At 38.9% G+C, this 25,641-nt stretch overlaps 1 protein-coding gene across 4 annotated transcripts; it reads left to right on the top strand.

Annotated features, from left to right (window-relative positions):
• The first annotated feature begins 606 nt into the window (after positions 1–606).
• Positions 607–15,435, top strand: DRAM1 (DNA damage regulated autophagy modulator 1). 4 transcript variants are annotated; one of them, XM_037389319.1, is made up of 8 exons: positions 939–991; positions 3,590–3,718; positions 6,237–6,304; positions 7,604–7,746; positions 9,160–9,337; positions 10,401–10,459; positions 11,828–11,920; positions 14,115–15,435. In XM_037389319.1, the coding sequence occupies exons 2-8, from the start codon at positions 3,645–3,647 to the stop codon at positions 14,157–14,159; spliced, it is 660 nt and encodes a 219-aa protein (XP_037245216.1). In that variant the 5' UTR covers positions 939–991; positions 3,590–3,644; the 3' UTR covers positions 14,160–15,435. The 4 variants fall into 4 exon arrangements, with proteins under 4 accessions (XP_037245214.1, XP_037245213.1, XP_037245216.1 ...); XM_037389317.1 differs by lacking the exon at positions 3,590–3,718 and having other exon boundaries at positions 607–991; positions 14,064–14,138; XM_037389316.1 differs by lacking the exon at positions 3,590–3,718 and having other exon boundaries at positions 610–991.
• The last annotated feature ends 10,206 nt before the right edge of the window (positions 15,436–25,641 follow it).

Raw genomic sequence — 25,641 nt, 5'->3', positions numbered from 1 at the left:
AGCGTGTGAAAAAGTGAATGCCCCAGAAGATCAGTGGATCAAGGCTACATGATGTGCTTGGAACGAAAAGTCCCAGGTGGATGCATTCTGTGCCATGTAGAACTCCACGAGACCTTCAAACCCCAGAGTTTCTGAGCCCAGCTAACCGTCCTTAACCCCCCCCCCCCCCCCCCCCAAGATCTCGTGGGCTTCTCGCCAGCCTCGCAGCGAGCACAAGCCGTGAAGCCCGCAGCCATAGACGTGAACACTTTTTAAATCCTTTTCCTTTTAAAGATAGTCGTGCCAGCCCAAGCCGCCGGCAGCCCCCCAGCCGCAGAGGAGGGCTCCCCGGCAGCACAGCCCGCCTCCCTGCCCCGACCGGGCTGTGCGGCCCGCAGCGATGGGCCGCGCCGGGGCTGGGCCCGCGGCCGCGGGGAGACTTTCTGCCGTCCGCCAGAAACTCTGCGGGCGCTTCCAAGTGCCGGCGCAGGTGAAGGGCGAGCGGGACCACCTGGGCCGGCCCACCTCGCCCCCCGGGCCGGGGCAGCTCGGCGGGCCGCCTGGGCCGTTGGCCGCGGCGGGCGGGGCGGACGCGGGCGTTGCCCCCCGCGGGGAGCGCTGAGGAGAATCGAAAGTGAAGGGTAGCCGGCGGGCGGCGGGGGCTGCCGGGCGCTCGGGGGTGGCAGCGCCGGCCGCTGCCTGGCGGGGGAAGAGGCGTGTGGGGCGGCCGGGAACCGGCCGGTGTGTCTGTGGGGTGTGTGTGCGTGTGGGTGCGTCCGTCCCGCAAGTCCTCCGGTCCGGGACTTGAGGGCGCCGCCGCGGAGGCCGGCCGGGCGCTGCCGCCCCAGCCGCCGATGCCCCGGGCAGAGCGGCCGCCGGTGATGCTGTGCCGTATGCCCGGCGTGGCGTTCGTCCCCGCTTTGCTCGTCAGCTGGTCCTCGGCCTCCTTCATCATCTCCTATGCGATCGCCGTGCTGGCGGGGCACGTCGAGCCCCTCGTCCCCTACATCAGGTGAGGCGGGGGGGCGGCGGGAGCGGCCGAGCTGCCGTCGGGGCGCAGGGGGTGACGCCCGGGCTGTGAGGGGGCGGCTTCGCCCGGAGGTGCAGAGGGGCCTTCCTGCCGGCGCCGCGGCGCCTTCCCCCCGAGCTGGGGCCGGGCCCCCCGGTGGGGATGCGGGTCCCCGCAGGGGGAGAGGCGGCGGTGGCGGCGCCTCCCCGTGAGGGGAAGCCGAGCAAGACCCGCTGTGCGCCCCAGTGGCCCATCGCCCCTCCAGCTGCCCGGCCCCCCTGAAAGCCACAGGACCCCCGCGCTGACGGACACGGTAGGACCTGAGTGAGTTTTCCACAGGAGCCAAAGTGTGGTGCGGGCCCGACCCCAGCTAAACTTAAGGAGTAAGCGGTGGAAATGTAGTTTTGATTGTGTAACTCCAGGACTGGCCCAAGTGCATCAGATGGTGACAGGACTGGAAGCCCTACAGTAGCTTTTGTAGGACACTCACACCCACAGACATGCATTTTTAAAATTTCAGCATCGGGACAATTAGTGTAAAAGGCTCCCAGAGAGGTGACTGGCATCACTTTTCTATAACCTTTAGTCATTTAAGTGCAGTTCTGTATAAATCATTGTTTATACATTGGCTTATGTTAACATTTAAATCTCAGCTCTGAAATTACTAGTATTTAGCTCTGAATAGATTAAAGGTAAGCCAGAAAGTCAAGACTGGTCTCTGATATATAGAAGATATAAAAAAAGACTTTAAAATATATTTTTCAAGGTACACCAAGACCTAATTCCTTGAAGGGCCTTATGGATGTGCACAATTTCAGAAGGCTGCTAATCTGATCTGTACATACACATAAATTTGATTGAAAATTAGGGTCTGTCACCATAAGCAAGTGAGATGGTGCAAATGACACTGGAGCCCACAAGAAAGTTGAGCTTCATTCAAACTGAGCCAAAGAAAGTTTGGCTTCATGCTTATGTCAGCAAATTTTTTTAAGATTATCTACCCAAATCTGGACTCAGTTTTTGGAAAGCCTTGTTCTTGCACATGCACAAATACACTACTGCCTTAACAACTGTGGTTATATTCATGCTCTTCCTTGATTACATACACAGTTTTACTGACGTAAGAGTGCTTGTAATCAGTGCAATTTATACATTTTTAACCAAGAAAAATAAACTATTTGATATAACTGTGTCCACACTGAGTTCATGGTTTGTGCTCAGAAGGATTTTGAGGTCCTGTATTAAGAAATTTGACAAATGATATTTCTTATGTTGAAGCCATGTCTTTGAATAAAACATATGAGAGAATAGTAGGGTTTTTTTTCTGTGTAATTGTGTTTGCAGTCAAGTTTTTGACAACCAAGATATCTCAGTTGTGTTATTCTTTTTAAAGAGGTAGATCAAACCTACAAGTCACAGCTGTATAACTCTGATGAATGTATCACAGCTGCCATAGTTATATTAATATAACTGAACATCTCACTGAAAAGATAATTTTTATCCTTCAACTAAGGAATCACAGTAAATGTCTGCATACCCTAAAAAAACCCCAGATGTATAAGGCTGTGCGAGTGATTAAAAAAAACATTAAACCCACTCACATTTCAGGCCCTCTGCATTTGCTCGTGAAGTTTTTTGAAAGACAGTTTACTTTACAACCTTTTAGCACAACAGTTGGACTAAGAATATGCATTAACTGTTGGTGAACAATCTGTAGTAATTCTGAAGGTGCATGGTCTAAGCATATGATCTTCGTAGAAGGTGCATTTGGAAGTAATATGATGATTCCTTCTAAGTACTCAGGCCAACAGTCACACCATAGTTCATAGTGTTATTTTGCAGGTTATTGCTTTAGCCTAAGAAGCTGAATCATGGGATTAAGAACGTGATTTAGTGAAACTTAGAGTGATAAAAAAGAAAGAGGAAGAATGTTGCAACATTTCAGTTGTGCAATATCCTAAAATGAACTATAAAAATTAAATAGAGCTTGTATGGGGAAATTCTGTTTACATGAAGGAGAAAAATACTGACAAATTTTAGTTCAAAATTTCTGTACCTCTTATTTAGATTCCTCAAATACCCGGTATATGCTTTGAAGTAACTTGTTTATTTTATTTGTGTACCATGTAACAGCTATCACAATGAGAGAAAGACCACATCTAAATTTGTCATTGAAACTGTCCTAATGTCTCATCAAGCAAACCATATAAATACATTTCTGGCTAAATAAAAATGAATATGATTTTTTAATTTTCTAGCAGCTGAGGCCTAAAAGATGATTAGATTGTGCCCAAATTAGCTCTTTTCCTCATGCTACTCAAAATCCAAACTAATTTGGATGTGCTGGGGGGGCTGTTTGGTGGTTTGAATTCTCAGTGAAAGAATAAAGGGAATTTTCCTTAAGGTATTTGCTGCCAGTTAGTACCTCTGGATCAGTCAGAAAATCCCTGCAGGCAGAATATAATCTTCCTACTTTAAAAATTTGGGACTTCAGTTTGGAGAGAAATAGTTTATGATAACTGTGAAGAAAATTAGATGATCATGAGTCTTTTGGTCCTAAAATATTTTTTCCCTGTCTCCTCTACCTTCTTGTCTTTCCAGTCTTGAGAAGACTGTTTGACTGTAGAGTTCTACTATATGAGATGGTGACACAAAAATGCTGTCATTTTCATACAGGGTTCCTTGTCTTTTGCATGGTGGTTGTTCTTACCTGTGCACCATTGCAAATAAGTGAGCACACGGTTTTGTTTCATTTGTGCCATTTGCTTTTTTCTTTTTCATGAAAACAAAGTAACAGTTAAAAATAATATTTTTTTTCAAAGCAGCAGACCAGAAGTGAAACAAGAATGTAACTAAGTCTTCATTTAGCTTCAGAGGTTTTTTAGTGCAAAATATGGGATTAAAAAGACTGTGTCCCTAAAAGTCCAGTGCAGTAGTTTGTAAATACATTGCAGATATGATACAGTATTCTTGGTATGAAGTTTCTTGACAGCATACATCTAAGATTATTGAGTTTCAAAATCAACAACAGCAAAGTTCATCTATGAAGATTTAGGTTGAGAAAAGCTTTAATTAAAAAATGAATGGAGTTCAGTGCAATTTCAGGTTATTTGGATTGCTCTTATGATGTGAAGTGTTCCAAGAACTTCAAGTGACTTTCTTTGCATGTGCCAATTCCATTCTTTTTTCACCTAAGATCCTTCAAAAGCTTTGAAGTGATCACAGTCCTGTACTTAGCACAGAGCATTTTCTGGTTTGCAAAAGTCCTTCACGATTGTCACAAGTGGCCTACTTTTTAAATGGAGTCCTTTGTGATATTAATGAAAACACTCCAGAAACATGAGGAAAAGATGTGAAGTTGAATGTTAAAAATGGGCTAAATGAAGCATAGATTTTCAAAAGTGTCAGACAAAAAAAAATAATTAGTGTTACTGTACTGTTTTCATAAATTCCACTATCAAAGAGAAACAGAGTACAAGCTGGAGCAAGTCTTCAGAAAGCATTACAACAAGAAAATTCAGATGAATAGGGATTCAGAATGCTTGAGAAGTTGTAAAAACTTGTCTAAAAGCCTGGTCCAAGCTTTTGTTATCTGAGACTTCGGAACCAATCTGGTCAAACAAAATACAAGATTTTTCTCTATTTTTTGCACCAGTTTTTCATAGAAATGGGTTCTCCCTTTACCCTAAGCTTCCTCCCGTTCTTGACAAATCATCTTAGCAACTGATTACAGAAATGCTTCTGTAACTTAGAAAGGGGTTGAGAGCAAATAATTAACTTCTAAAAAAATAACTGTTTTAATATGGTCATACTTTCCTGGCTTGAACTTAACAAAATTGTCAAAATCTGTAAGAATGATTACTTATGTAGGGAGTGCTTTCTCTTCTGGGTGTTAAAAGCGCAGGCATTCATGCTGAGCAGCTGTCATTTTGGCTGTATGCAGTGGTAGGTTTAGAAGTTTAACACTGAAAACTAATCCAGCCTCACTGCTGGAATGAAGAGTATTCCTCTTCTTGAATCACGTAAAACCCCCTCTAGCTAGTACCTACTTGTCCCATCATACACCTAAGAAAAAGTTTTGTTCTCAGAATCTTTGCTCAGTTTCCACTGAGCTTTGAATTAGCTTACGTGTTTTATGTTTCTGACAGTAGAGTTCCTTGGGTGCCTGTGTTTACACACACAGTTGTGCCTCCTGGTACTGCTGAGTAACTGAAAACTCAGCTCACACCCAAATTATGTAAAGATTTATGGGCTACATGTTTGCCATTGGCTTGCCCAACAGACCCTGATCAAATAGGTATCAACTGATTGTACGTTAGACAAGAAAAAATAGCGTAAAGAGGTGATGGCATCACAGTATTCTTCTTTCAACAGAGCACTCACCTTGTATAAAAAAGTTCTGTTTGAGGGAACTTGAACCCATGTACTCCCAAGAGTATGTCCTTCCAGCAAGGAAAGGGCATTCTCTGGGTTGGGTGTTTGCACATATGAAGGGAAAAGAGGGAAGAGGATTCTATGATGAAGGTATTCTGTTTTCTATGTAACATATTTTGTATATATGTATACATTTTTCATATATATGTATACATTTATGTATGTGTATCAGTTCTGTAGATATTCTCACACTCATGCTCCATCTGTCCCAGTGAATTTCTAATTATCCCCTATAAGGATGAATTGCTTCAGCAGAAGAGACTTACATTACCTTGCTCATAGAGTACTCTTAAGCTCTATCTATATTAGTAAATTAAACTGTGCCTAAGAAGCTTCCTGGGCATTGGAATGTAATTGCTCTCATGGGGTAAAGTCCTTTCAAACAAATCAGGTAGTAAAGCCCAATTCTCTCACATCTTAGGATACTGAATGCATTAGATATGTTTTACTCTAGTATCATGATGTTAGCAGGTAAAAGAAATGTAATTTTTAAAATGTTATTTATGTAATAGTTTATGGCATTCATGATCGAAGTATCACTCTGTCACATCCTTGCATATTGCATACAAAAAAGGAAGAAATACAGTTCAAATAGTGTGCTAAAAATCTGATTTCTTTCTAAAAAAAAAGATTCAGTACTACAAATGGAGCTTAAAGTGTGCAGCAGACAACATTCCAATTTATATATTTAAATGTCTTACGCACATAGCAGCAGTTCACATAAGTTACATTTCTCCTGGGGTTTCATGTGTACATGTCAGTTATGTTTCACGGATCTAAATTAACTTCTAATTTCTTTCTCTTCCTGCTTCAGTGACACTGGGACTAAACCTCCAGAGAGTGGTATCTTTGGTTTTATGATTAATATTTCAGCACTTTTAGGTATGTATAAGATACTCATTTTGAACACAGCACAGAAATGAAAACTAGCAAAAGCTGTCTGCTTACATTGCAGTCTATACAATATTCTGCAGAAGAACTACGCCACTGTGAATCAGACAGTTGGAAGTTATACCTAGAGGGCCAGGCCCTTAGGGTCAGTAAGTGCAGGCTTAGAGGCGCTTCTGTCTATTTTAAGATCATCTCATCAGTGCAAAGTAGTCAATGCAGCTGGAAATAGAAAGTGGAAGAAAGATGGCATCATTACTTTGCAAAAACTGTATCTTTGATGTAGGGAGACATTAAGTTCTAGGATGCTGCAGCAAAGGGAAGAACAGTGTTGAAGCAACACCTGGTTTCCTCCACAAGATGCCTACTCCTCTACTAAATGTCTACTGGCCTTGAATCGTGAGGTTTGGCATTTTCTATTCACATTTAGGTATGAAGGATCAAGAGCTCTGTACCTCTGTGTACATGTAGTCTATGATGGCCTTCATGTAAAGTAAAAATCACATATTCTACCTTTTCTAAGAACCTCATTCAGTCACACTATCTCGATGTGTTTCGTATAACCTTGTGCCTGGAAAGTTACCTGATTTGTTTTTCCAAATGTACATAGACTGAAACTGTGTTCTGTGTTACTGAACCGTGAAATACAGTCTACAGATTATTATATCCTGATGAACCACGATCTTCTCATTCAGTAGAGGTGGTTGTCAGGAGTGGACTGCATATTGGGGTCACACAGGCTAGAATAAAATCTGTGTGTAGGGGTTTGGGGGTGCTGTTGTACTAAAGAACAGCCAGAATTGGCCCCGAAGCTTTGAAAGTATTTTCTGGATACACAGCTAGTTATATTTTTTTTCTGTTTACACTCCACCAAACTGTATTAATTCTTCAGGGCATCCATTATAAGGAGATGTAGTTCTGGTACAAGACTGCATATCAGAGCAGAATAAATTCTCCCACTTCTATGGTTCATCTCCCTGTAACATCTGTTCCTAATGTGGAATGCCAGTGCCTCTGTGCCTAAAACACACAGGAGAATGGGATTTAAATTAGTGTTTTTCTTGAAGTGATGTGCAATTATTTCTAGATAGCTTTGATGTACAATGTTAAGACATTTCTATCTGGAAGTAATACACTTGAAATTCACTACCTTTCTTCACCCCAGTAAAGGTAGTAGTATTTGTTGTGTTATGCTTATAATTTTATTCTGTATGCTAATGTGTTAAAGGGCTAGGTGTTAAAATATAAGCAATGCATAATCATTGAACAAAATATGTATTTTTTGGTTTTCAGGTGTAATTACAATGTACATCAGGTATTTATTAATAGAGAAGCAAAATGAGTCATCGCACTTTGTTAGGTCTTCGTGCAACGTGTTTTCATTGTGTATTGGATTGATGGGCTGTATTGGAATGGGCATAGTTGCAACTTTTCAGGTATGACCATAAATTTAATATCATAAATGAAACTGAAGTTGTTTTCTCAGTTAAAAAATCAAATAGATAAAAGTGTTAACTTTATCCCAGTGTGGACACTTGGCAAATGGAGTAAGAATGTCTTTCTTGTTCCTGCCTTTTCCAGTAGCTTTAAAAAGACAGATCTGCTTTCTCCCTATATACTAGATCTTTTGCTTATGCAGTTATGTCAGTAACGGGTTTTATGTGTGCTTGTCTTGTAACATGTCTGCACTAGAATACTTAATATGGAAGCTTTTGCTGTAAAATTTTTACTATGAATTTAAAATTTAAAAGAATTCCAAATTTAAAAAAGCATGTGAATGTAATCAGCATTACCAGACAGACAAAACAATGGTCTCCAGACAGGAAAGACATTAAAATATGTAATGAAAGGATATAGATGTGTTTTCACGAATCAGTAAAATAGCACTGTAGTAGGTCAGATCATAGCATAAGTTTTGCTATGCTCTGGTGACAGAAAGGAGCTTTAAAGCTAATTTACCTGTCTGAGACTGGATTCCAAGGTGGCATAACTCTGTATCTGTAATTTTTGAAATATTTAGAATACAATAATTTCTCTTGAATCTTAATCTGTTTTGTTACGGGATATCCACTCTGCTTGTTTGTGTTTTAAAGGACAGAATCTTCCATAGGTAGAGTATTGTAAAAATATAGGCCACATATAGTGATACTGGAATTTTATACACATTTTCACTTGTTGTGGAACTTGAATAGAAGCGGCTGATGATGTGCAGAAGAGTAAGGGGGTTGAATAATTCAAGAGTCTGACAGTGTTAAGACCTTCATATCAAGAGCTTATTTTAGGTAACAGTTTGGGGTTTTTTAAATATATAACTGATTTTCTGCTGACTTATTTCCTGGAGCCTTGTGGCTCGCCACTGAGGGTGTGGGGTGGAGCTACAGCAGTCAGTCACTAGTTAGAACAGATCCCATGAAACTTTATCATGCCAGTTAGAGTATGGCCACACAAATGCAGATTAGACTTCCAATGCAAAATGATGAAAATCTTTGACAACTTAAAGGGATGAAGGAGGTATAGGAACATCTTAAGAAAAGCACAAGCCATTTCCTGTTTGTGGAAACTGTAATTGGTAATAGACCAGCTGTTGAACAGTACTAAAATTGATCTATGCTTTTATGTGAACACGGGAAAGGACTTTGACCTGGGCTTTGGACATGGTTAGTTAACCTCTTTGAGCTACTCTTTTTCCATTTCCTTTCATCTTCCCTATGTAGACTGTTGGGAGAAGGGACTACTTCCCATTGTTTGTACATGCCCAGCATAATGTATCTACTGTCTTCTCAGGGCTCATTGATTCCTACCCCTGTACAAATAGTAGCAGCTAACCATTGTGCTGATTCTCTTTCCAGGAGCTGTCTGTTCCCAGTGTCCATGACATAGGAGCTTTGGTGGCGTTTGGCTCCGGTGTTGTATACATTACACTTCAGTCTATAATCTCTTACAAGTCCTGTCCACAATGGAACACTTACTTTGTGTGTCACATAAGGATGGCCATATCTGTAATATCATGCATTGCTTTCATTCCCAGTATCCTTTATGGTGTATCCCATGATTTTCCCTTTATGCGTTCATGATTTTCCTTTTAAGTTAAACCATTGCTGATTAAGGATGAAAATGAGGTTACAATCTTGGCTTAGGGCTATCTAATATTTCTGCTATAATAATGCATATAGCATGTCGAGACACCATTAATAGCATAAAGATGGGTTTCAGGGTCTTCTAAAAAGCTGTATCTCTTCTGTCAGCGGTATATTTAAATCTAATGCCCCAGTGTTCTTCATAGGATCATACAATAATTAAGCTAGACCAACCTTCCAACTTCCTTCATTTGAAGAAGGGTACGGAGAAGGGCCTGGAAAAGGGGGACACCACTTCTAAAATGAACCTAACATACGAACATATAAAATACAGCTGGCATACACAAGATTTCCTTCAAGCCTAAGCGGATGCTTTTGATCGTGCTGGTTGGTGCTTGGTTTCACTAGATGCCTCCCATAGAGACGCGCTCAATACACTTGTTGCCTTTTCCCACAGCCTGCTAAAATTAGTCATCCCATTGATTTTATTGGTCTTTAGGTGATCTCCCAGTGTTGAAAAGTGGTCGCAGCAGATCATCACATCAGCCAGGCAGCTACAGCCTGCTTTTGGTTTTAGCAGCTGTGAAGGCGCTTTTAAAGAGGACTGCAATCCTGAGAGAAGGTTGTACAAATATATCAAGGCACCTATTGTGGACCAATGGAAACCAACATTCCTTCCAACAAAACCTTCCAACTATGCAGGACTCTATTCCCACAGTTCTCAATCACGAATGCGATCTAAGTTTTGGAATGTCTCTCCTTACCCTCTGTACTTTGGAAGAAGTCACAGAAACCTTTATTATTGCAGAAATTTGTTTTGATTGCTGCTATCAGTTACCTTTCAAATAATGTGCTTAATTTACTTGCCTTCTTAATACTTTGATCTGATATTTTGGCTGTTCAGGATCTCCTGTGTTACAGAACGGGGAAAGAGGGCCTTTTTTTGTAAGGAGACATTTTCTCCATTACTCACTGTAAACTTTTATATCTTCCTTTACGCTGTTTTTTCCCAGTGATTGTGTTTGCTTCAGAAATCTCCATGACAAAAATTGATTGGATTCCAGGTGAAAAGGTAAAATATCATTAGATAGCCAACTTACCCTGTGTCATATTATTTGGGGTATGCTGTTATGTTTATCTGAAAGTGTATAGCAAAAACTTCAGTGACTTTAAATAGTACATTATCATAAACAGATTTGTGAAATCTCACTGATCTGTGCAATGTTGGTTTTCAGTTATTTATTCATTAGAAAACTGTCTGCAGCTGGGGTAAGAAAACTTGTCATGGATGGGTCAGTCTTGAGAGTTAGACTTTCATTTTAACGAAGCATTTGAAACTTACCCACAGAATAAATTGTTTAAAAAAAAAAGAAGAAAATTCTGGAAGAAGTGTGTTGTTCTACTTCCTTTTATAGTCACATTTCTTGAAAATGAACTTCACACATGGAACAGAAGTGAACCAATTTTGATTTTGAAATTTTTGGGGTTTTTTACAACATTTGTTTTCTCAGCTTTTTCACCATTCTTTATTAAATAGGCCTTACTATTGTGATAAACGCTGTGGGGTCTGATATGGAGCATACTAAAGTTAATATTAGGTATGTGGATTGATTTCAGTGTTCTCAGAATGGTATCTATGAAAGGTAAGTTTCCTTTTTGGACAAACTTTGCCACATGGAGGTATTCAAAAAGCGGGTTGAATTATGCAAGGAGTGTATCCTGCTTGAAGTGCTTAATAAAAGCAGATTTGACAAATGCGCCTCAACCAAACAGTGGCAAAGCAGCCGTGGGATAAATCTTCACAAGCCGGTAATCTTAGTAATATCTGCCTCTTGAGGTTTCTTTCACTGAAGATGGCAAGGATGAGAAAATGTTTGTACTGAAACAGGTGACCTATTTCTTGATGGCATATTAAGAAACACTTTACATTCTGTTTGTGTCATATTCTATAGATTTTCTATGATGATCTACTTAAAAACAAAGGTCTTGTCAGGAACTCATATAAGGGTAGCTGTCCATTTTAAAATGTGAGAATTTACTGTAAGGGACAGTACTACTGAACGCAATGGCTCTAAGTAAAAGTTTTGAATACGGGCATTTTGGTATCTTTGCATAAGAACTAATTTTTTATCAGGTGCAAATTATATTCAAGCTATGTCTTGAATTTGTGCTAATTGTAGTTCTCTTGTTAGTGCACATTTTTATGTTAGGGCACAAGATATGTTGCTTAATGGAACGTGTGCAACCTTGATAAATATACTTACCATCTGTAAAAACTAAATCTGAATTGACTTTTATACATCAGGGTACCGGGATGATAAGTCGTAAGTCTTAGAATATTTGTTGAATTTACAGAGGGAAAAGTCTATTTTTATAGCATTCTGCAGTTATTTTGTTTAATTTTTCTTCAATTTTTTTTTTTAATGTCTTATTCTGTCAGGATTATACTTACCATTTTGTGAGTGCGATCTGTGAATGGATGGTGGCCTTTGGGTTTATCTTCTTCTTTTTAACATTCATTAGAGATTTTCAGGTGAGTATCTACATATTTTAGTAGTGACTAAGAAGTGCTATGAATTGTATAACAGCAAATGCAATAGAAAATTACCATTCTTCATCTCAGCTAGATTACCAAAGCCATACAGAAACAAATTTTATCAGTCACAGAACTGATTTCTGTCCACCTAATGAATATTTTCCCCTGGGTTTTAAAACATACAAATCTGTTTTATTTATCAGTTTAGTAGGTGTCTGGTCTTGAAAATTATTCAGTAAATTAGTATCTTCTACTTATTTACCAATCTTTTTGTAGAAAGAAGCCCTCTAAAGGTGAAACAATACCAAAATAAATGATGCAACTAAAACTACATTTCTTTCTACCTGACGGATTTTATATAATAATACAATGCACTTCAACCATAGATGTTTACTTTCTTTTTAAAAATTACACATTTTGATATATGTTCCCTCACAATTCAAAGAATAGAAAATACTTTTTAAAAAGTATTGACGTGAAAACCTGGTTTGTGTAGCTGGATCTGGTGATGCATCAAGACTGACTTTAAGGAAGAGAAAATATTAGATCAGTTAAAAAGAAAACAAATTTATATGATTGTGAAAGGTGTGCCTTGAACTTACTTTCACAAGTTTTGTCTTGCCCAGCTCTTGTTGTTTACACAGCATGTTCTAGCTGCAGTGTTTCATGGGGTTTTTGTTTGGTACAGGGATACAAAATGCTGGAAATACCAGTGTGTGAGGCTTAACTTTGGCAAAAGAACTTGTTAAAAAAAAAAAAAAAATAGAAACATTGCTCATGGCAAGTTCTTTCTGGAGATTACTCCAGACAAAACCTCCTGGATATTACTGTAGGTGTTTGGAGGATAGTGACCGCCTTACCCTTCTCAGACTTCTGGATTTTTTTCCCCATAAAGTAGTTGGATCTTTGCAAGACTGGAGTAGAGAGCTTAAGGTAGAAAAGACTGAGAACTGCTGCTTTATACCATAATTGTGTAGATGAACTAACTCAGTTGTAATCACTGTAGGTATTGTACCACATATGTAGGTCTTTCATATATACCATTGACTCACAGAAAGCCGAAAACTAGATCCAAGCATTTGTGTAACTGTAGAAGTAATAATTCAGATCACATATGTGAGCCAATTGGTGCTGTGATAAATTCCTGGAAACCATATCCAGAATTTCTGGAAGTGGGAAGGGAGGAAAAATAGTGAGAACCCTCTAAGTCCTCTGGCATCAAAGTTTGACATCAGATCGTGTAAAAATTTGTAGTTAATTTATAATTTAATTGCTTCTTCACTTATGTGCTTGCTCAGCATGGAAGTGGTTAATACTTACATATAATCTCTACATAACATTCATAAGCATATACAGAAATCAATTTTCAACTAAGAATTCAGAGTTAACATACATTTTGCTAACTGATAGCAAACATTTCTACATCTGTTTACTTTTGACTGAGAGTACTGCATAGACTATGGCTGTAGGGCCTTCCCATAATAATAATAATAAAAAAGCTAAGTTCTACAGAACAAAATGCTTTTTTAAGAAACAATAATTGTTCAAAAGTATGCAATCTTAAAGGCATATAATTGCCTACTAAAGCTGACAAAAATATTAAAGTACCATTCAGAAATGCATGCATCATTAAATTTACCATTTTAGGGGGGAGGTGTTTATTGCCAGTCCATCACTCTCTGATGTCTAGATATATGATGGCATCTCTTTTCTCAAAAGCCAAGCTTTTCCCTTGGAGATACATATTTGCAAAGAATGCTGTAGTCCGCAGACTAGCTAAATTAGTTGGTAAGTCTGCTTCAGACCATAGAAGTGTTCAACACTGAAAGTTTATATCAATATTGTGAACATAATAAATAAGAGGAAGTGATGGAATTAAACTAAACAGAAATGCAGACATTTTAAATTACAGGCTATATAATAGCATGAAACCCAATGTTAGTGTTTGACAATGACAGAAAGGTACTATCTCTATGCTCTTTTTGTCCTAACCAGTACTCACAGAAAGCCAGACTATTAATTCAGAAAAAACAAACACCAGGCTCTAAGAAAAATAAGCCTTCTTTTTTCTTAATTTCTTACTGTATGCATTTCACTTAAATACATTTTTTGTTTTATCTTCATGTACTTTATATCACAGAACTGTAAAATTAATTTATCTTAAGCTGATCTTGTTTTATTTTTCTTTTAGAGAGTTTCTTTAAGGATATCAACAGAAATATGTGAAGACTCCTGATAGTGGAAAAATTTATATTTTTTATATATGAATATTCTAGGTTTCTTTTTACTTACAGAAAAATGTTGCACAGGGATAGGGATTTATAAAGTTCTATAAAGAACCCATGCCATTATCTCCGCAACATCTATAACAACATCCACTAAACATTTTAAAAATTCACAGTAATGTTCCTGCTACCTTTTTGCAATATTTTGTATTTTTATAATGTTTGATATATTAAAAATACTGTAATAGAAGCAATCTGTAGAAGCACCTGAAAGTCATTCAAAGACTTTGATCTCCTCAGCTGTTCCCTTTTTGGACGTATCCGTACTTTTTCATTTGTTATAGTCTGATTAGTCACATTAGTTTTAACCTTCAGAAAGTACATTTTGCAAATAGTTAGGAAAGTTTAAAGACAATGAAAACACTAAGGCTGAATTCCCGCTCTATTGAGTTGCAAGGACTGTGGAGGAAGGTGTAAGCAGAAGTGGGCATCTTTGTTTCAGGACTAGAAATTTGCAGTTAGTACATGGCAACACTATGCTACACAGTTCTGATAGTGGACACTGTACACAAATGCAAATCCTAGGAGAAGTTTAAACTACTGCTTGAAAGAGGTTTTCTAATCATCACTCTAATGTATGTTGTAAAAGTCTACTCCTTTTTCCCCTTTATGCACTGCTGGCTGTAGGAAGCTTAAAACTGGTGGGAATAGAAAGTAAATTTACAGTTATGCATGATCTGCTAAAGAGAAATCTTACTGCAATTTGGTTAATACAAAGCAGAAGCTCTCCAGCCTGTGTTTTAACCTACAGTGATGGAACGAAGAGGGCTTCCAAAAAGTCATTGGGATTGAATGGCAAAGAGGAAGAGGCACCAGTTCTTCTCAGGTGTTCAGTTGTATGTGTATGAGTATTGTACATCTATAAAACATGAAAAAAAACCCTGGAGAGCTTCTGTAGTGAAGATACGGCATATTTGCTGCTATAAACTTACTTCTGTAATGAAAGACTTGGAAAGGCACGTTGCAATTATCTGGAGGCAAAAGGGTCTTTTGTGGATTGATTCACTACCTCCATTTAGTGCATTAACCACTTAGCTATCAATCAAGCTCTCTGAAAATTACATTTACCATGGTCTATCACAGTTTATGCAGAAATATTGATGATTTCTAATTTTTCATGAGATAAAACAAATGTGTGTTTTGGATAGTGATGCCTTAACACTAGTCATCTGTTGATATTTCCTTTAATATGTATTTTAAACTGTATTAAATTCAGCTGTTTCACAACTTAAGAGTCCATGTTTTCTTTATAAGTACTTCAAAATAAAAATAGTAAAAATGTTTTTCACTGGCAGATTTACTTTCCACAATATTCAAGTTATCTTGCAGATGTTTATAATTACAATTCTGTTAAAAATCAACTCCAGTACTGACTAAATGCAAGACTTAGGTCTTGCTGATTAGCTGTCCTGCCAGGACACACGTTCCTTCAAGTGAAGACCAGAAATGCTCACAAGAAAATGTATACCAACCACAAAATGTGAGATCCTGTTACTTTGAAGGCCGTGTTAAGAAAAGACCGTATTTCTTGGAGCATTGTCTATTGTTCTTTTATTGCTTTTCCTAACTTTCTTAAACTAAAGTATAAGGAGTTGGAAGGTGTTATTTCAAATGATACCAGATTTCAGCTCATCAATTTACTAAAACCTTTACATGGATAAAAGAAATTACATTAACTTGAAGTTCAGCCTTAACTAATATTAGTGTGTTTTCACAGTGAATCCAACTACACTTAAAAAGAATTATTTGTATTGTTCTGATTTAGGCAGGAAATCACCACAATAAATTTCACAAGTTTCAAGGTGAGAGAACACTAAGAAAACATTAAATCATCATCCCAATACAAGGCTCCTTCACGCTTATTTAATCTCTTAGCACTCTCCTCCTCAAAAGAATCATATCCAGCCTGCCAAACTTTACAGTGCTTACAGTATCCTAAAGAGAAAAAAAACCACCATTTTTTTCAGAGAAAGTGGCTGAATCAAGGTAATCTTTGCTGAAATCAATGTGTTAACTCAGGTACTGAAGAAGTACTGAATGAAACCCCATTTTTCTGAGCTTTATCGTAATACATTTTTATATGAGTTACATTCATGACCAAAAGAATATGTCACCAAGTTTGCCTTTTATTTAATTTGCTAGGCCAAAAATGTCAATATGCATCGACATGCAGACAGATGCAATAGATTCCTAGCTTTCAATTTGTGCAGTGAACAACTACCGAAAACACTTCGGTTATTCTCTGGCTCCAGGCAGCTTTTTGGTCATAATCCTTATTATTTTTTCAGTTGAAATATGAGTTGACAAGCTGCAAGCAATTGTAAAAATTTATTCTAGCAAGATGTACCATTTTAGCTGTGGATAACTCTTGTTAAATAATGCTATTTAATTTTTTACAAACAAGTAATCTCTACAGGTTAGTACAGATAATGTCACATTACACTTTGTTGCTTTGCTACAGGCCATTTTTCTATATTTTCACATTTCTTAGGCACAAGAAATAGCTATTTTTTCTTGGGAGCTATGATAGAAATATTTTCACCATCTACTCTGGGTGATGTTTTCCGTTTGTCAGCTCATCGTGCGTGATTGAGAAACTTCTTTTGCATAAACTACAGTAAATCACATGACAGTTATTTTTGGTGATTATGCTAAATCATTTCTCTACCCCTTCCAAAAGTGAAAACCCCCATTATTCTAGGTTGTGCAGCTTGATCTACTGATGAATTACTACCATTGTGGTCTCCATCACAGTTTCAAATCATGTAAGAGTGAAACTCAATCAACTCAAAATTCCTAAACTCCGCTTTTTCTTAGGACACTGTTCCTCGCACTGGTCTCTCTCTCATGTGTGCTCAGCCAGTGATCCCCATACATTGCACCTTTGTTTTATCTCATAAGGTATTCTAGTTTTTTCTTTCTGATCTGCTCTGTCTGCATACTGCCTTAGGTGTGACAGCAGTGTATGTTTGACAGTAGTAAAATGATCTTGATGGCAAGGGGTTTATTATTTGGCAGCCAGGGATGTTCGTTGCAAAAGTTTCAAGCAGACTAGAGGGATTGTGGTAACATATGTCAGTAAGTTTTGAACATTTCAGTACAAAGTTTGTAAAGAACTTCAAGAGCTTGGTATTTTAAACTTCTCCGTAAATACAGTCTTAGTCTTAGTATTGACGCTGCATTTTCATAAGCCTTCAGGTTTTGGAGGGTCTGCTTAAAGACTTCAGAGTGTTTGGGGTTGTTGAAGTGATCCTAGTGGTTACAATATCCACTACAAATATTCTTGCTGGAAGAGCTGTTCTCCTCCAAGAAATGGTGAAAGGCAGCATGGTGCTTGGATTTTAAGGAGGGGTAGTGTCCGTTTTCTTGGAAGAGGAGCTGTCCCTTATTTTGGAGAACTTTGACATAATGTAAGGAAGCTGCAGTAGGTTTTAATTTGTAAGATGTCTGTAGCTTTGACTAGAACTGTGACAGCTGGGTCTGTCTCACTACATTTCTCCGTGTGTGCCATGAGGTCCATACATGCGTACACTATCAGTACTGGCATGATGAAGCCTGACAGTCATTAGAGTCCTGCATGTTGCTGTAATACACATAACTGAAAATAAATTGCTGTATTTTACAAAAAACAAAAGTGATTTTATGAGCTTTTGCTATGCTTTCTAATTGGTACTGTAATGCCAAAAGTGTATTTCTCACATTTTGAAAATAGGCAACTTCTACATTTGGTATCTGTATTTTCCCCTACACACAATAGATGGCACCAGCAGACCACAGGATCAGGGTTTATTTTCCACGTTCAGGCTAGCAAGTACAATAGTTTTGTAGGTAGCTTTAACTGTTTTTAGTAGTCATCTGGAGACCTAGTTATGCCTTTGTGGAAAACAAGTCAGATCTAAGTTTTCTTGCCATCCCTTCCTGCCTTAATCTAAGTAAATATGTTTTGCTACTGCAACGTGTAGTGTCATAGAAACTTCAATATTCAAATTAATTTGTCTAAATCAAAGGAGCCACTTGCTGTAGTTAGCACTGGCACAAGCTGCAGTTCAGCTGTCATTACTAAGCCATTTCCCTTGGGAAGTTATTCCTACCCTGACATTTTACTCAGGAGCTTCAATAGACTTCTGCATGTTTGCAATGGAGCATTGGAAGACAACATAGACCTTGTTTCACAAGACAACAGTACAAAAAGAACAAGATTTTAACATTCCAAGATTGTAGCCATTCTTCACCCAGAAACAGTGACATGTCAGGTTGCAAAAAAAAATTCACAGGCAGCTACTCTGTCTACTTAAAATCCACTTTTGTTTACATATAAGAAGTCTGTTTTCAGTTATTTCCTTGCCTAACTAAACACTTGGATGGCATTTTTGCATGTCTTCTGTGAAGTGTAGCAATAATCCAGACCTGGAATCATACATGTTCAGCATTCTCAGTCTTATGTAAGCCACTGAGCATAGATAGTCCTCTAAAAATTCTCATCAAATGTTGAATGGATTTTTTAAAAATAAATACAGAAAATGCTTTAACAAAGGATGAATGCTTTGTAATTATTGAGACATCTTTAACATGGTAGAACCTTCTTACGCCACAACATGATTCCTCTCCCAAAACACACTCAGAATTCATTGTAAGTGGAAGGTATATTTCAAAGAAGGTTTGTCTGATGAACACCTGGGTTTTCACCATGAGATCTGCAGGAACAGTCTCTCTGCAGCCCCACTTTTATTAGAGGTATTAGCAGCTGGTGGATCTCCCTGCAAAGAGGTGTCTTTCCTTCCTCTTACATTGCATCAAAGAGCTGAAACACATTAGATGGTTGTGGAAGACTAGGGAAATTCTAACCAGGAAAAAAGGAAATAACACTAATAATGAGATAAATTATGTGCCTTAGCTTTTGTCTTTGTGCATAAAGGCTCTTTTTTATCTTTGTTCAATCTAGCTAGAATCTGGAACTATTTAATGTCTGTCTGTCCATGGGTGACTGGGTGATGCAATTCTTGAGCAACACTACAATTCAAAGGACTTTTTTTTGTTTAAATCAATTATCTTCCCCCTTAAATATCCAATGTGTAGATAGTTCAAAAACCTTGACCGTGATCCAATCGCATGATCTGAAACAAGGGCTTATGCAGCTATATTTGTCATATCCCAGCATCTCTATGATGGCTCTGGTTTTTCTAGTAATCTGTGCTAGATTTAATTTATATAGGTGGTGTGGGAAAGTGAAAGACTATTGTTGTGGGGTTACCATAAATACTGTTTTATACAATTGCTGGTCTCCTCCACAGAATAGTTTTTCATAGTAAAATAATTTGTGGGCTTTTTTCCTTTAGTAATAAACAGGATTTTGTACAGATTTGAACTTTCACTAGGATTATGTGAAAAGTCTTGTCTTTATTGCTTAGAACTGATTTTGATCATAGCTCTTGATCTTAAGGAAAAAATGTAACGGTCAAAATTTCTTCCTGATGAAATATCACTCTGTTCTTCTAGACAACTGTTTAGTCTTTGAAGATCCAAATTCAATAGCAGATAAGAACCTTCACTTGAAGGAAAGGGATCTTCTTACCTTTAATCAACTACAATCAGATTACAAGCCTTTTACTAGTTTTAATTGTTAGTATTTCTTCTCTGCTCAGCAAGTGCATATGTTGTTCATAGGGCCTGGGGATGTCTCCTGGGTAGCTGCTGGAGCCAGCAGAGTAACCTCAGGGGTGAATCCGAGAAAATAAGTTGTTTCTCTGTAAGTAGTCTGAAGCTCGAAGACTCTGCTTGTTCTGCTCTTGCTCCTTAAACCCAACTTGTTTACTTATTGAAGAAACAGAAATGGAGTGTCCAAAGTGAAGTGTTTAGCCTGAGGTATCAGAACCAATACCACAGACTGTAAAAGGATGCAGTTTTGACTAAGCCTCTAATAACATTTTATTTGAAATCCAGTGCAAAAGCTATTGTGTGTAAAGATCATGGCACTGTGGCAAGGTCTGCGAAGTCCCCAAGTAGCTGTAACCGTCTTAGAAGCAATCATGGAACCAGGAGCCAGGCTTCAGCAAGCACTCATTTTCTCAGGAGTGTGGAAGCTTTCTGTTGGCATGGCTTCCTCTCGGGTTTGGGGGCACGGAGATGGCGCCATTTCTTATTTCCCCCTTTGTCTTCTGCCTTTCTGTGTTACCTAATACTCAATTCACACACATTGTGTTGGCAAACGGCTCTCCTAGTATGTTAGTATTAGGATGTGGTTTCTAGGATTCTGTTCCAGAAATCATCTTTCTTCATGACAGTCAACAAATTAGCCTTACTTTCCCCCATTTTGTGGTCTCAATCTGATGTCTGGGTAATTTAAACTTATGCAGGTAGTAAGTCATGGGTGCTCTCTGACCTGACTGCCGACCAAAATCAACTCTCAGCTAAGATCCTGCCTACAGCTGGCATGGCTGGTTAGCTTAAAAGTGTTTAAAGCAAATATTTGGGGTAATTATAGTATTATAGCAGATTTTAAAGGGTGATTGCCAGTGCTGTCAAAGGGTGAAGCTGACATTTTTTTCAGTCCCACTTCTTGCCAGCTTTAAAATTTGAACATTATTATTGTATTAGCGTAGCTTTTTAGTCTTGAACTGAATTTAAAACATGCTTACTGTTTAGGGTAGGCAATACAAAATCCCTTTTGCTACTTTCCTGGAATTTCAACCAAAAGGAATGGTACAGCATTATATAATCAGAGTTTTTAAAAATCAACTTGCAGTTTTACATGGCATCTTGTGTCTGCTCATGGCAGCCAGAACTGAGTGTTGCCATTGAAAACAGAGAGTCATGGCAGTATATTCCCTCCAAAAATACCTTCTGGTTGCAAAAATATTTAACAATGTTAGGACTAAAGAGGAGTGAGAGGAAACTAAAGAAAGACAGGGTTGGAAACTGTTCATTGCACTGTCAGATAAAAATTCAATATGGAAAAATGCACAAACAGACAAATAAAAAACAATTTCTGGAGTAAAAATGCAGTTCTGCAGACCACTGAGTCTTCTTGAGAAGACGTGAAGGATGAAATGGGGCTGACTCTCAAACCACCCAGTTAAATTCAGTGAGCAGAAAGCGCTGTGTATCAAGCATTTGACTCAGGACTGGGGACAGACAAGTCTCTCCCAGATTTCTAGAAAGAATAGAAACACTGCCTTTGCACATACCTCTGGGTTTTGGAAAAGCACAAATCTTGGAAACCAAAATACTAGCAATATCATGGATGGATTATTGAAAGCATCCTGTAAGTCGTGGTAGTAGTTAAATGGCGTGGCAAAATGGGAATTAGCAATCTCAATTTCCTTCAAGGAGAGCTGGAGACAGGTCATCATCTGGAACACTGAATGATGCAACCTCATAACAGAATCAGCACTTCCCCAGCATTTTTGTCAGCATTTGTCAGTTACTCACAAGATGTGCAGACTCAGAAACAGGTCTAAAATTTAGAAGTTGAGAGAACCAGTAAGAAAGAGGAGAGTCCTCATATAGGAAAAGAGGAGAAGGAAAAGGTAGGGCTACAGGAGTTTGCCTTGGAGCGTGTGGAGATGAACATGCCACTTGTTGCTGGGCTCAGTGGAAATAAAAAACATAAGGAACTCTTTTCAGTTTCATTAAATGACAGCACATTACATAGAGGGAGCAGTAAGCAGTTTTTCTCCAGCTTCTGGATACTAAGGATCAATACCTTGGCAGGGTTCTTAGAAGCAAGGTTATACTGTAACTGCAGTCCCAGGACCTGGAGAAGAGGTACCTGCTCATGAGCTGCAGCAAATCAGTCAGAGCCAGGAGGATTTCTCCCATCTGTGGATTTTCAGTGTAGAATTCGGGATAACAGGAGATCATGCTTGCTTAGAAAGGTCCCATGTATCTGCCGGTGAGAAGCCAGCAGCTTGTTTGGCAGTCCCATAGGGAAGACAGGAGAGGTTTTTTGCCAGCAAAATGACAGAACTGGAAGAGGAACAGGGCCTCTGAAATGAAACATTGAGGAATGAGCTACACAGGAAAGATGTTTGTGGTGATCTGCTCCTGTCTCTGGTGCCATGTGGGAGATTCCAAAAAGGCTGTCACTGCAGGTGCAAGGAGGGTTTGCTTGATTGTGATGGGTCCTCCACTCCCAGCAGCTAAGCGATGGCTGAAATACATCTCAAGGAGCCAGTGCACAAGAACCCTTCACATCACAAGATGGGAAAACAGAAACCTAAGTCAGGAGCCCCATGCTCATCACTGAAAATGAAAAAAAAAAAAAAAAAAAAGAAACAAAACATACCAAGAAATAAAAACAGTGAAACTGGAAATAAAACAGAGAGAACTACAAACCTCTGGTAAGTCTAATGGACTGGTACTGATCCAGGGAGGAAGAAGAGAACTATGCTGATGCAACTGTAAGAGCCACAAGGTAAATGACCACCCATCAAATAATACGTAATGAAGTCTTAAAACATCTGTTGACAATCAGGAGGAGCACAGAGACTCCAGCAGAAAAGGGTGGAGATGGCTTTTCTTACCTGTGTTTATTCTGGGCTTCATTAGGAACAATCAAATGTGCTGTCAAGCTTCATCCAACCAAACCTATGGAATTAATTCTCATCTCCTAAATAGTCTGCACAGGGGGTAGTTCTGTTAGTCTACTGCTAAACCACTGTTTAATATAAAATACTGCTAATCTGAAATCACTCCTCAGCACACGTTTGTTGCTGCCCCAGTCATTTATTTCTGGGCTATTGCGAACTGTCAGTATTGTTTTCTTTAAACAAGGGAACACATTATTCAGAAAGTGCCAAACAACATCTTTATAATCATCATGAAGTCTCCTATAGAGCGTTTCCTGTTAACTTTCACAGTGTTTTGAAGAAAATTCTTTTGAAGGCTTTTGTAGGCTCTTGCCCAACATATCTGGGGAGTCTGTTTTTCAACATCTAGTTTTACTCTTTAATGTTTATTTATGGCCACTTTAGTGCCTTTAACTTCCTAGGATTTTAAAATATTTTTTTAACCAACTTACTCATCTCAGATTTGCACAAATCTGAATGCAGACCAGCTGATTCACTAGTAATTAAAGTGTAATCACAAACCCTGTTCTTAAAACAACTTCATTTACAGCTTGCGTTCTGCTTTCCAACACTGTACATGAACAGGCACACGGAGGTAGCTCTGTTTCTGTCATGTACAGTTGCTCCAGACCCGTGCGGGCTACGAACAGGACACTATAGAGGCTGAAGTTTACAGCAGTTACTGTAAACAGGAAATTAATTCCAGTGCAGGTTCCCTTCAGGAAACCTAGCCATTTTTGTCACTTTTTTTCCTGGCATTTTTTTTCACTTTGATTTTAAACCTGCTTCTTTTTAAAGGATAACAATTGGTGTCATCTCTCCCCCACCCACCTAGCTACCACCCCTTATCAGAACGGCAATTTCAGATCCTGGAGCAAACTGGAGTGGTTTAGGCTTCGGCTATTTCCTGGCTGCTTCTAAAGGTCAGGGTAGCTGGCTACTTCTTGCATCTACATTCACAGTTATGGGAGCAAATATTTTTGTAATGAATCCTCTTAACTTTGAAATACAAATCCAGTCACATTCTGAAATGTCCATTCCCTTGAGATCATTTCACGTTTGCTGCTGCTTTTGATTCTTCATATTGTTCATGGTAATTCTGCTGCTGGCGCAGTACAAACTAGTTTTCCTCTGCCACTCGGCTCTGCACATAACACACTACTTTGCATACAGCTCATTATTTCCTAACATCTACTTCTAAATAGGGACAGTGCTGTTTCAAATAAGGCAGAAATGACTAAGTCCATCATACTACTGCCCAGGTAGCCTTAAGACAGCACGTCTTTCTGCAGATCATATTGCAGCTGACATCTGGCATGCCACACAGAAAGGATTCTTTGCCTAATGGTTGAAATGTTCTCAGTCAGTAAATACTTAAACATAGCTGGAAATTGGCAGATTATGAGGGGTCTCCTGTTAAGTAGGACATCTGCCTGTAGGATATTCCAAAAGAAGGTTCTAGGAAGGAAAATTATGAAGTGAGAAATTGTTTGTGTTAAGAATAAAGTGTTTAAAAAACAACTATTGTTATTAGATCTGAATTAGCTCCTCTGATGTTACATCAAACCTTATTAGTCGTCTTTTAGCAAAAAGCTGAGGCTGTTGCTTAACTTTCTGGAGCAAGCCAAGAATTCCATTGTTTTTCAGAGGCTGTGGTTTGATTCCCAGAACCAAAATGAATCTGATTCTTGAGCTGGCATATAACCTTATAAAGCATTCCTAGATCAGGGCTCTGAAAAGAGAGACTTTGGTTTCAAAACCTTTTCCATATTAATGGGTTCCTTATGAGTGATAATGGTGCAATTATGAGAGATGAAGAACTAGACTGAGGAGTGGGATACACAGCATTTGCTCTTTTCAGATTCATTGGAGAGAAGAGGTAGAGTCTGGGGATACTTAAATTTGGCCACAGGAGGAAAACAAGATCTCCTAAGCATCCTACATGGTAGCTGCTGTGTTAAGGTGGCTGTTTACAACGAGACTCATTCAACACCGTCGAAATCCTGTGGAATCTGTCCATTCTGCTTGGATTTAAATCATGTTCTGTTCCTGTCATGCTTATCTGCCCTTGAGAACCATTTGCAGAACAAACCCCCTGCTTACTATTCTTGGTTGACAGTAACTTATGAGGCAGGTAAACAGCAGTGGTTACTGATACCGCTTTTACCTACTGACTCTTGAAATACTTGGTGCACATATGTTACTGGTGGGGCTGGTCTGTGTAATTGCCGTTTCCGGTTTGTCATCACCTGTCCAGCAGTTGAATGAATTAACTAAATTTTGTCCTTAGTTGTACAAACGCATATGTGCTTGTAGTTGAGCCTAGGTATGTTTGAATGACTGACCATGAGTTCCATGCACTGCTGTGAAACAACGAATGAAAATAAGCTTCCCCTGGAAAGAATTAACTGTACGTGCTATACAATGATATCACATTAAGGGTATCACAGAGATCAGGGTGGATGGCACCATGTGCCCTGGGCTATCCACCTTGACACACTAGGTTAATTAGCAGATTACAACTGACACTTAATTTATCATAATTTCTAATCTCTTATCCAGAAATGGTGCTTCATGTAAAGCAAGACTGATACAAATGTATTCAATTGCAGGAGAACCCAGAGCCAAAGCTAACATAAGTTTTGTGCTCATTTACACTCTGCCAAAAACTACAGGCTTCACAGAAGAGTTTGCTGATGCCTTTATGGCAACGGTGTTGAAATGCCCAGCAGATTTAGCAGGCAAAGTTTTTAGCATTCGTAAGGCTGCAGATGCAGAAGTCATGGACAGTGGTCTTCATCAGGCCAGTCTGCGTATGTGACCTCATCTTTGACCTGGCTGTTGGAATAGTGTCAAAAAATATATC

The sequence above is a fragment of the Falco rusticolus genome, chromosome 5 (genome assembly GCF_015220075.1).
Source record: "Falco rusticolus isolate bFalRus1 chromosome 5, bFalRus1.pri, whole genome shotgun sequence".
NCBI lineage: Eukaryota > Metazoa > Chordata > Aves > Falconiformes > Falconidae > Falco > Falco rusticolus.
Note: the sequence above shows the minus strand (reverse complement) of the source record. Positions and strands in the feature narration are given on the sequence as shown.

Coding starts and splice junctions, on each gene's coding strand:
- DRAM1 (XM_037389316.1), top strand. CDS start 834: ATGCCCCGGGCAGAGCGGCCGCCGGTGATGCTGTGCCGTATGCCCGGC. Junction 992..6,236: donor CCCCTCGTCCCCTACATCAG/GTGAGGCGGGGG, acceptor TTCCTGCTTCAG/TGACACTGGGACTAAACCTC. Junction 9,338..10,400: donor ATGCATTGCTTTCATTCCCA/GTATCCTTTATG, acceptor GTTTTTTCCCAG/TGATTGTGTTTGCTTCAGAA.